The following is a 12,408-nucleotide window of genomic DNA, read 5'->3' as shown; positions in this document are numbered from 1 at the left end:
ACTTGGATTGTATATGAAACCAGCGTCTCTTAATGGCAAGCATAAAGCCCAGTTCCTCAAAATCCAGCAGTCTGAAAATAGACTTTTTAATAGATTACAATTGCGAACACAAATTTTTTCCTTGCTATAAACTTTTCTTTTTCAAATGTTACAAATTTGGCATCAAAAGTCCTTTTCGTTTACGTCATGTCCCATCCAAGGTTTCTCGACCGTTTTGGTGGCATAGTTTTTAAAGTTGGTGCCTCGAAACTGGAGACCTAGGGTCAAACCCGAGTCGCGTCATGTCACAGATTTTAAAAATGGTACTTGTTATTTCCTCGCTTGGCGCTCAGTATTAAGATGTTTGGGCCGGTTTCAGTGTAACGTGACTGGTCAGGTATCATGTCTGATGTGCTCGGCATGATACTTAGTGACGGCAGCACTTGGTGGCATGGACTCGCCCTGCTGTAAGAAGACACGCCGAATGACGCCTCTTCGTCATTTGACTGAAAAGTTGTTAAGTACGACGTAAAAACCCAAGTATATATGCATACATACATATCCATGTTCCATAGGTGTAACAATCATCCCTGATAACACAGTTCGTAGAGCGTCGGCTTCGGGAGGCGGTAGATGCAGGTCCCATCCTGGGTCAGGTCACACCTAAGACCTTAAAAGAGGAAGATGTATCTTCCTCACTTGACGTTCCTCATTAAGGGGAGAGTGCAACGCCTAGTTAACTCGTATCGGTATAATGGCTCGGGCGGGACAGTTTACTTGCTTTCGGTAGGTCGTCTATGTGAAGCAGCACTAGATAAAAGGACGGTTGGAATCTGTCCGGGAACAAGGAGGCATATTACACGCACTCTAAAAACTCCTTCGTCGTCATATGACTGAAAAGTTGTTACGTACGACGTTAAACACCAAGCACTCACTCACTCCTTAAATATAGCCGCCATAGTGATGAATGGTTGAGTGACCAAAGAGTCTATTCTAATGGGTGATCCGGCAAACCATGCACTAACCCATGGCTAATTACGTTACGTGTTCAAATCCAAGTGTTTCTTATTAGGTAATTATTGAGACTTTATCTCAAGTACCTGGCGAATATGAAGGTTTTATGATGTTTCCAGGGTTGGGGAATGAAAGAGTGTCTATAAACTAAAGAATTCTTGATGTTACAGCATAAATTACCCCCAAAAAGTCAATGATAAAAAGACAAATAAAAAAGGTGTGTCATATACCGAACATTTTCGTGGTCTTTTTCCATTAGAAGCCAGATAATGTTAATGGGAAATACTCATTGGATTTACAACACAAAGACATCGATATAACTATTTGATCAGATGCATGCATTACTTGAGGTTACAGTCACCCGGAAAGTACTACCACACGATAATGTGTCATTGCTCGAGCAGATCTTGGCCATCAAGGATCTTTCTGAAGTATCAAGTTCTACCGATTAACCATTATGCCCGAGTAGGTCATCATAAAGGCAGGGGCGTTTGTTGTGCTCGGGCGAGTGTGAAAGAGTTATCCAGCTTCCAGCTGGGGGAGACAAAAACTAGAAGATAATGTGCTACGATATAGGCCTATATAGTTTGCTTCTAGATATTGATGTTAATCTAACATGGTCGTAAAGCTTATGGCAATAGTTCCGTGAAGTTGGTACGAAGGCGGTCAGATTTCTCGGTGGAAGAATTCTGAGTGTCCGGTGTAAACCACAGGCCTTTGGCAAGTTACTGACGAACTTTCCCACATATGACGTACAGATATGCAAACCATATCTAATTCGAAGAAGACTAGTGGTCCAACGCTAGACTGCGCCAGCTATCACAATGTGTTAACACCATGGATCGCTTATTGTCACCAAGGATCCAGTAGCATGACAACGAGGAGTCATTAGGTGTGTGTACATATGCTCTGTCTTCTTGTGGCCTGGCGAACCCATGCCGACAAAGTGCTGCCGAAACTGAAGTATCATCAAAATACAAGAGATGACACTCCACCCAGTCACATTAGAACTGACACTGGGTCAACCAGTCCTGTTTCTTTGCTCTAACCTCTGAGTACTGAGCGCCAAGCGACGACACAACAAGTACCATTACCAAAAACTTTGGTATGAACTAACCCGGGTTTGATTGGTCTCCCGACTTCGAGATGATTTAAGAGTAAGCTACGCAAAAAGAGAGCATGGAAGGTTTTATGAAAGTGGCCGCTGAGCCTCTCACTCACTCTCTGGAGATGACTTCTGTATATGGCGAATTCTTCGGCAGGCCGAACACATAGCGAGCTGTGAAGAAGGAATCCCGCCCGCTCCTGAATTCACAGTGACTGGCGTTGTAAAAATTCAAGGCAGGCACAGGTCCTATATAGGCATATTTCTCAGTCCTCATCCTCTGAAGATGAACTTCAAAATCATCACTGAGAATCGATTCATCCTCTTCACTCAGTTTTGATATCCCTTGCCAAAGTTTTTGAAACACTGGTTTTTTTGAGTTCTGTACGTGGACAAAACACCGCATATATGTATTTCTCCATATATTTGACTGATGTTTAGGGTGATAATCAAGAATTGTTCACTTACATGACGGCGGTCCAGTTTATAGGAGTAAACCACTGATTTTCGCCATGACAAGAAGTTGGTAAATCTCCAGATTTAAAGTCAATGCTGAAACACCTTGACCTGGATTCGAACTCGGCACATCATTGGTCAACAGTCTGATAGTAGCAGCCAGCTAACGTTTTAAACATCAGGCCAGTTAGGTGAACAGACAAGCAATTTTATAATTAAATCTACATCACAGAGAATTAAACATAGCAGCGACGTCACGACAGTGTTATAGTTGGCAAATGCATGGTCTGAAGTAACCAGTGAAATCCGGCCTCTTGTCAATTTACCTAAGTTAGGGCTTTATTCTAACTGTTCATATGGATGCTAAAATAGTAGCAGCTCGATTAGACGCCCCTTAAGCCAAATTACGTAAAAATAACGCCGTGCTGTTAACTGCAATTTATTAGGCCTAAATGGGTTAGCATTACTCAAGATGCTGTGTTGTCATCACATTACATCAAGATGCTATGTTGTCATCACATTACATCAAGATGCTGTGTTGTCATCACATTACATCAAGATGCTGTGTTGTCATCACATTACATCAAGATGCTGTGTTGTCATCACATTACTCAAGATGCTGTGTTGTCATCACATTAATCAAGATGCTGTGTTGTCATCACATTACATCAAGATGCTGTGTTGTCATCACATTGCATCAAGATGCTGTGTTGTCATCACATTACTCAAGATGCTGTGTTGTCATCACATTACATCAAGATGCTGTGTTGTCATCACACTGCATCAAGATGCTGTGTTGTCATCACATTACTCAAGATGCTGTGTTGTCATCATATTACATCACGTATGGATTAGGCTCTAACTGAATTCATCAACAGGAAAGTGGCAAGATTTACACAAAATGTAATCCCATACACATACTCCACAATGAAACTGTGTAAAAATGCATATTTGTATGTCGAACCTACGTAATTAAGATGACACTTGCCTTTAGAATGAATGGGAATATTGTACTGCCTAACATCCCCCACTTGTAGTTTGGAGAATTAACGAGTTCTTTGAGAGAACTGACGTCATGTTTGGTTGACGGCGCCGCCAGGCTAGCAATCATATAAGCTGAAAATGTGTTGACAAATACGATACCGAAAAGCCACCAGAAAGCTACCAAGGTTCTGCCAGACACGCTCTGAGGCCGGAAGGGACTGGCTGCAGGTGAAAAAAACAACAATCAAGATATAACAAACTTAGGATTTGTTTTGTACCAACAAGCTAATTATGCCAAGATAAAGAGATAAAAATAACAATAACTCTTTATCTAACAATCACACACAAAATGAAGAATCAGTAAGCCTATGCTGATCTTACCTGAGGCTTTTTGATAGTGATATGTATGTCTGAACGATGATACGATGATATGTGATATGTATGAATAGGCGAAGGATTTTGTCCTAATGGCACTTTGACACGATTGCATACAAGCATATCGTAGCGCGTTTCGCATGTCTGAGAAGTTTCATTATTTGTGACACTCATCAAGTATATATGGAAATATATGAAGTTATTCCATGACGAAAAGCATCACAAGAAGTAACGGTATATCAGTCTACAGGTTACTTGAGAAGGAGCTGTCATCCCCATTCAGATATCATAAGCATGTAGGACCGAAAATCAAGTGGTATTAGATTGTCGTCTTACCTTGGCAAACTACGGCACCGTACACCAGCAAGATGGCGTTTGACAGTTTTGTTACTCCAGTCGTCTTGGTCCAGCTATTATTGTTATATCTCCCCATCAGCTTTTCTAGCGCTACCAACAACATAGCGACTAAGAGCGGAACCACTGCCAGCAGAACCAGCACTGGTGCTGTGAACACGTATAGCAGACTGTGGAACTGGGTGTCTGTACTTCGCGCCACCAGTAGTTTCCCTTCCAGCTGCAAGTAAGATTGCGACACGTCCATAACTGGTGCGCGCGCCGGCTGGGCGGATAGCGGGGCAACAGCAACATCAACTTCCTGCAAACAAGCAACACAATTAGATTAGACAGATTCTTATGTTTTAGAAACTTCGACAACTGTACATTCTTGCTGGATAACGTATGGATGATGAGTTTCATCTGATGATAACTGTCATCATGTGAGTAAAATATTCTTGAATACCAATCAAGTGAACACCAATCAAGTGAACATATTTTGACCTATTATATTATTGGATTTTATCACATTGCACGAAAGACATGCACAAAACCCCTTTAGGCCTCCATGACTGTCGCGGTAGAATTTTTCAACACGAAAGGTTTTAACAAAGATAAATGTTATAACCCAATGCAGCCTGAGTAAAGATTGTCATGTAACATTTAGACTGGCTTTTTGATTGGTCCGTGTATCTTTGAATTCATCAAATCGACCAATCAAAAGTTACAACTCGGCTGTACTGGCACCACTTTTTTCAACAACTTTTGTCGTCTGCAAATGTCAACATTGTCGACTTTCGACCAGGAGATATCATTAAAATTGACAAAAAAGGAGTTATAAATGTGACAAGAGATAATCGAATCAATGTGGAAATCCTCGGCATTGACTACGACATACAGATATCGCCACGAAGGCAAAGCAAATCCCGAGAACGGAAAGATCGGGTAGGCCATTGTTTTTCCTAACATTATTCTGTAGGCCTAAAACTTTGTGCGTTGCAAATTTTTTTATTTATAAGAGAGTTCGTGATGGCAACATTTTTTTTTCATGGGGCAGAATATCAAGAAGTAAGCCTAGCAGTGGGCGGTCCCACATCGGGTGATGTCTTTCACGTGCATGTTCATTACAATCATGAAGCACTCAAAGGACGACGTGTTTGTCTTATTGAATCGTCATCCGAATCTTCACGAGAACACTAGCTGATGCTTAAATTGCAGCTAGTCGTTACAACTCTGTAGACTGTTTCGCTTGTTCAACCTTCGTTAAGTTAAACTGTCAGTTGTTTTTTGAAAGCTGCACGGCGTGTATTCAGTGCTCGTGGCATTGGTCTATTTTTAGACAGTAATTCTTTCTGTAGTAAAATGTAATATTATTGTTATAATTATTAACGTATAGAACGATATATTGTATAAAGCAAACTTTTGACATGTCTATGGTATAAAAATGTCGATATGTAAATAATTTTTTTCTGTACTATACTATACTCCATGTACTTACTGATGACGCTTCACTTGACCTATATATGTGATATCACTACGCGGTCATACAACGACATATTTAACAGCCTACCCTTTTCTGCAACTGTCCGACCAGCCCTGTCCAGGTGTCATTGACAAGCTTTCCCCACTCACCGTCACTGGGTTCCACGAACTCGTATCTGAAAATATGGCAAAAGACCGCCAATGAATTAACATTTTGCGAAGTTTCGTTGACGAAATCATATATACAGACATCAAATTCATGCCTAGTGCAAGGATGAAAGCGAAACTGAAACTAGCAAATCTGGAGTTACACGTAACTATTATACTGCCGCTGCAAAGAAAAATGTCTCTCCTCCCATGAATGGTGTACTTTACAAGGACAAGGGAGAGATATGACTGTACATATTTACAGAATACATTGTGTACATGTTGTCACCGCTACTTCATGTTAACAGGGGGCCTCCGTGGCTCAGTCGGTTAGCGCGCTAGCGCAGCGTAATGACCCAGGAGCCTCTCACCAATGCGGTCGATGTGAGTTCAACTCCAGCTCATGCTGGCTTCCTCTCCGGCCGAAAGTGGGAAGGTCTGCCAGCAACCTGCGGATGGTCGTGGGTATCCCTCGGGCTGTGCCCGGTTTCCACCCACCATAATGCTGGCCGCCGTCGTATAAGTGAAATATTCTTGAGTACGGCGTAAAACACCAATCAAAAAAAAAAAATCATGTAAACAGCATTAATAAATAAGATAAAGAAACAATACATTTGGATATAAATTGTAGTATTTTGGACAGCAAACTAACAGACACCCAAAATAGGCCAAGAGATAAATTACATTTAGACAAACGTGATCTTTAAAGTCAAATGTATATAATATAAGTCAATAAAGCTCTTTTGCCCAAGAATTTTCTGTTCCGATTCAAAAATATAATATTCGTATAGGGGAACTACTTTTCCCTACATGGTGAAGGGCGGGTGTTTCCTCCTGGTTCTGTCCTGTTACCCTGACCCGTAAACCTCAACTCTGTCAATCAGATGAAGCATGCCTATTCTCCAGAACGGTGTCAAATTCCAATTTAATAAATCAGTGCATTTATAACATTAGGTATAGAACATGCCAATACATTGTTAGGACTCACGTGAAATTCAGTCGATCAGATAACATTCTCCAGATATCAATACAGAAGCCCTCGTACATGATACCTCCTCTCTCAGCCTGTCTCTTGATGACAAAAGGGGGCCACTGTCAAATTAAAATGAGAATCAGTTATACATTTCCATTTCCCGAAGCATCCAGTGGCTATTTGTAACATTTCCAGATAACCTTAAGCTGTTCCCAATAACTTTAACTGTCCGGTATGGGAAAGAAATATATCTTCAAGTAAGTTCACACTTCCACCTTCCACATCAAAACTGCTATACACAAAAGACATGTGTATAAAAGCAATACTTAGAATATGCCATGCCTGCCTGATTAGCGAGATGAAAAGAAGCATGCTCAGTATATGCGCCGTGAAAATTGCTCACTCAGAGATGATTTATTTGATGTGTTTTACACAATAATCAGGAATGTTTCACGTATACGACGGCGGCACATCCAGACATCAGCAAGCAAATCGAAGAGAATGCTCTAATCATTTTAGATGAATGAGTTAATCAAAAGAAAGGCTCTAAGTCAGAAGTTTATCAAGCAGATCCTGGGTGGCCCTGGTCTTGCCTGACTGTCCCGTTTACTCATTATTGTCCACCGTCAGATATAGGTCTATGAAATATTCTTGGACGCTAAGCAAATGCCTTGTAAATAAGTTCATAAAGCATTGTAAGATAACTGCGCGATTGACGATATGAGTTTACTTTGGCATTAACTTACGAAATTGACGAAGCTGACGAAGATCATAACTGTTTAAGTTTGCCAATAAACTGTGAAGGGATATTGTAATTCACTTCGTTTAGGGTTTTTTATTCCAGGTGTCCGTGAAATACATAAATATTGGCAAACTACATGTCCACCAGAACAATGATTAAAGCAGAATTAAGTAAAAATGTAGTGATGTTAATAACAGTTTAATTGACGTTACTAGTTTAAAACTGCTGTGTTGTCATCACATTTGACATCCTATAACCGACATGTTCCACCATGCAGACTGTTAACACCATTAAGGGACAAACGTGGTATTGCTATTTGTTGATTGATGTTAGAGGCGCCTTGCATACGCCTGAAGGCAGAGGGTGCATCGGGTAGAGTACGTATTCGCACAATGCTATAGGGGAATATCGTGATAGAGAGATTTTCGGTATTGCACTTTCTGTTATGAAATACAATGCATGGGTTTACGCTTTAACTCATGGGATATTCTAGCATTGTAGACATCGACGCTGTTTGTATTATCTACTCTGTGTTATCTAACCTACGGTACAAAGTGAATCTGTTACATATAAAATTATTTTTGATATTCTAAACGACCCTTCAATGTTACTTGGGTGAGGGTGTAACACGAAACCGGCCCAGTCAATATCGGCAAAGTGGGCCTAAATGGAATGGCCTTCAATATACAAGCATTTCAATAAGGAGCGTCCCCCAACAAGACATGACATCTTTTGTAATTTTTGTCACAAGATATTATTTTTTTATTCTTATTGGAAATGATCTCATCAACTCTATTTTATGGTGGTAAAAATGCAGTCCTATATATGTGAAAAAATGTTTGAATGACCTGAAAGATCATGTCTCCTCGCCCCCCCCCCCCCCTTCCCCTCCACCATCCGTTTAGGAAGTAAAAAAAAATTCTAAACCCTTACTTGTTCATTGCATCGCACCCCAAACCTTCCATAAGTACTGTTCAACACTCAAGTATAATGTTCCCTATTAAGATAGCTTTGATTCACGATTGTTACTGAAAATGTGACGATGGCGATGGTACGTCCGGGGCTTTCGTCGGGGTGAAATGAAACTTACCTCATTTGTGCTAGCAATGAGATGTCGTCCAGCTAGAAGGTTGCGGATCCCGATAGATACTTTGTTCACCATGTCATCAGACGTACAGCTCCAGGGTATGGTTACACCACTGTCCGCCACGGTATGAACCCTGACGTCACAATCGCTACGAGGACAGTACACCTATGCGGAAATTAGCAAAAAATAATAATACCTAAACGTTACGAATGAGAAAAATACGCTTATTAAGGCAAAGTGTTTAATACGTCATGTGAACGTAAATATAAATATATTTAAATGTGTTTGTTACTGTAACAGTCGCATTACCAAGAATTGCTATCTGAAGATTTCTTGCTTTGAGCACACCATGTATTTTCCACTCTTTTGACTGAGCCCAGAAGTTTCACATTGTTGGAATAACTACCGCTTCACGCGATTTACACGCAATATAAATACTGATCAGCTGCAATAAAAAAATCGATTGATTGCAACAGTCAGAGAGCAAATGCAGTAACTGCACGCAAAGTGCTATCTGGTTGTGGTAGAGCATAGACGGTTGGTTGGAATTGTCTCCACAGACAAGGTTTTGTTGGTCTATATCTACGAACAGTGCCTTTCAATTAGCCGAGCACCTGTACAGATTATACAGAAAAGTGTTTCCAAAATCGGACGTACGTACATCGGTTAACTGATTCAGGAACTTAAGGTTCTCCTTTTAACGTGGGTTATATAGATGTTCCATTAACCTGTCACATGACAAGACGAAAGAGACAAATAGGACTGAGTCTGATGCAGAAGGGCTTTTACGGCACATGTTAACAGCATTGATTTATTGCATCCATAGGGTTAATTGTTATGGAAATTCTCTTCTCTACATACCTATTGTGTGTACGGTCAGTAAGTGGATTTGATTATTGATTTTTTCGATGGATCTTATAGCTTCTCTTTTTACGTACAGTTTAACGAGCACAGAAGCAACCAAGCGTATTTAGATAATGTCGACCGCTAAAAGGAAGTATGTCTGAGGGCTACAGGTCAACCAGTCAGGTTGACACATTGGGCAGAAAGAGGTCATTCTGACGATATCAGATATGCTCTTTTGTGACTATACTGTGATTCATTATTAATCCCATTCAATTACCTAATGATCGGTTCCTTTCTGAATACCGACCGAAGCATCAATAAATCATCAATAAGCCTAATCCTCCCGTATTAGTCGATAGACCTGATAAAGCCGATACAGGTACCTTCAACACGGGCGGGTATCCAGACGAATACAAACACAAGCGAAAAAAAAACACTGACCTGTTAAAAAAAAAATTGCTTGTACAAAAAAAAATCCGAAATGAATAAGCACATCAGGTATCTAAACAAATGCAAACAAAACGAAAGAAAAAACATTAACCTGTTAAAAACAAACAAAATGAAGAAAAGATGAAGCCTTTGGGAGCATTGTGGACCTGATGTGCACGTTACTCTAAAAAATAGTTGTGATAATCATTCCTGTAGGGAGCCGTGAAAGAGACATGGTAAAAATAATCAAAATTTTTGGAAGAGAAAAACAAAGATTTTGTAGATACAAAACAGGCATGGAGAAAAAAAATTTGGGGACGAGAAAAATTTCTTTTTAATCCCCCACCTTTTAAATTCGGGGCAACGACTTAATTGGCATCTCGCAGGTCAATTGCCATCAAACAACAAATCTTGCAGCCACCGACGCGCATCTCTCACTGATAACTACATGTTTTGACTAGGGTCTTACCATGAGATAAATAACTTGTATTTTAAATGCATTTAATGCATTTCCCTATATCAACGAGGCTGCTTTTTAATAAACAGATTCAAAGAGACATATATGGACTAAATAAAAATAAAATACAAAACACAGAGTGTAGCCCCCCACTTATATAGCCTAGTTGAGTTCTTTTCATATCAACTGCAACAGCTATATGTGGGAGACTATACGAATTTAAGTACTTGATCCAGACAAGGTGAAACTAAGGCAAGCTATTTATACGATACGACCAAAAGCCTTAACTTTATGTCACATACATGTCAGAAGACGTCTTTGATAAGTTTTAACTTTATTGTATTATTTGGTTGATTGTTTACTTTATTAATAATAATCCTAGATTGTTGAAGGTTATACTATAAATCGCGTTGGCTTTCCCTGTCGTCTAAAGAACATCTAAGGATCGAGAGAGTATAATTTGTAAGCGACAAACTTTCAACAGCATAATGGGACTGACGATCAGGCAGTAGTCCCCTATATACAGATGAGATTATAGCGTAATCCTTAATTATGATTGGTCAGTTAAACTCGGGGTCCCATGGGGGGGGGGCTTTTTTGTAGTTTTTTTTTCTCTTCCAAAATTTTTTTTTTCACCATGTCACTTTTACGGCTCCGTAATCAGGTCATCGTATTAAAACACATACAGATGCAGTGACCTAGTTACTTCTTGTGTGGATTTGTTAGATAATTCTTTGACAGTTACAAAGGTTTCTGTATTTTATCATTGATAAAAGTAGGGCATATCAGAATGTCGTGGCTTTCTGTTTGTTATGATGCCAAGAAGCATTTACCTTTTGGTTGCAGTATGATGGTCTCTTGTACTGGATGCCAATAACAATGCTTTTTGGTAAAAACGTGACAGGGTTCAAATTTGGAGAGAACGATTCCCAGGGACAAGTCGACCTGCCACACACAAGCACTAGGACCGGCGATCGTCGAAGCCGAGACCAGGTCGTCATTGTCTCCTGAAACTAAAGGGACAACTGCAGCCTGGAGAGAGAAAAAACTGTGTGGAGATAAAACAAGCACACTTATAAAATAACAACATCCACATTACCGTACCCGGAGGATATACGGGTAAGGTAATGTTTTATATATATAAAATTAAATCAATTTCAGTAACGGAGACGGAGACAATGGCAGTGGGCATGAAACCCTTGACTAAATCAACATCACAGACAACGGTGCCATCAAAGACAAAGGGATCTAGAAAAGAGAGCAGCCGTCAACAACCCATGACGGTAGCCGTTCGCGACTCAGGGCAGCAATCGTCAGTCACTTAGGACGGCAGCTGTGAGCAACCCAGAACGACAGCCGTCAACAACTGAGAAACGGCAGAACTGCCACTCAGGGCGGCAACCGTGAATCACTCAGGACGGCAGCCGCCAACAACTCCCTTAACACCTGCAGGCATTATAGTCAATCGTCAACACCGGAAGGCAGCATCTTCAACAAATGATAATACCTTGAAGGTGAACATATTTAATATCTGTACATGATTCAAATCCCAAGATGGCGGGTAAAACACCTTAAAGAAGCAGAACAAACGCGTTAACCAAGTGTAAACGAAAACTACACATTGAAACAAACCATTAAGATGATAAAAAAACGGATCACGGCCACATATAGAGAATATACATATACAGAACACCAACCACCAACCCAGTAAACGACAAAAATCGCAGAATATTTCATAAGATATGCAAGCAAATATTTACTGTATGTTGAGAACAAAAAAACGGAATGCATATATAGACTGCATGCTTAAACAATGTGAGGGCACACCCCCAAAAAGGGAAAAAAGCCGATAAAGTAAATTTATACGGTTTCATTATTTTGTGCCAGTCGTTGACCTATTTACTTGTAATGACGACATAAGTTCCGTGTAGGCTTCAGTTGACATAATCAGCAGGAATGATGACGTCTCCTCAAAGATAGTCAGACGATCCCAGCGCTT

General features: G+C 40.2%; 1 protein-coding gene across 1 annotated transcript; it reads right to left on the bottom strand.

The window, feature by feature from the left end:
• Positions 1-2,210: 2,210 nt before the first annotated feature.
• LOC135467017 (glutamate receptor U1-like) lies at positions 2,211-11,410 on the bottom strand. The gene is made up of 7 exons (XM_064744770.1): positions 11,243-11,410; positions 8,681-8,842; positions 6,864-6,967; positions 5,817-5,904; positions 4,250-4,568; positions 3,543-3,760; positions 2,211-2,480 (listed from the first exon to the last, which is right to left on the bottom strand). The coding sequence occupies exons 1-7, from the start codon at positions 11,408-11,410 to the stop codon at positions 2,211-2,213; spliced, it is 1,329 nt and encodes a 442-aa protein (XP_064600840.1).
• Between the last annotated feature and the right edge of the window lie 998 nt (positions 11,411-12,408).

This window comes from Liolophura sinensis, chromosome 6 (assembly GCF_032854445.1).
Source record: "Liolophura sinensis isolate JHLJ2023 chromosome 6, CUHK_Ljap_v2, whole genome shotgun sequence".
NCBI classification, from domain to species: Eukaryota; Metazoa; Mollusca; class Polyplacophora; order Chitonida; family Chitonidae; genus Liolophura; species Liolophura sinensis.
Note: the sequence above shows the minus strand (reverse complement) of the source record. Positions and strands in the feature narration are given on the sequence as shown.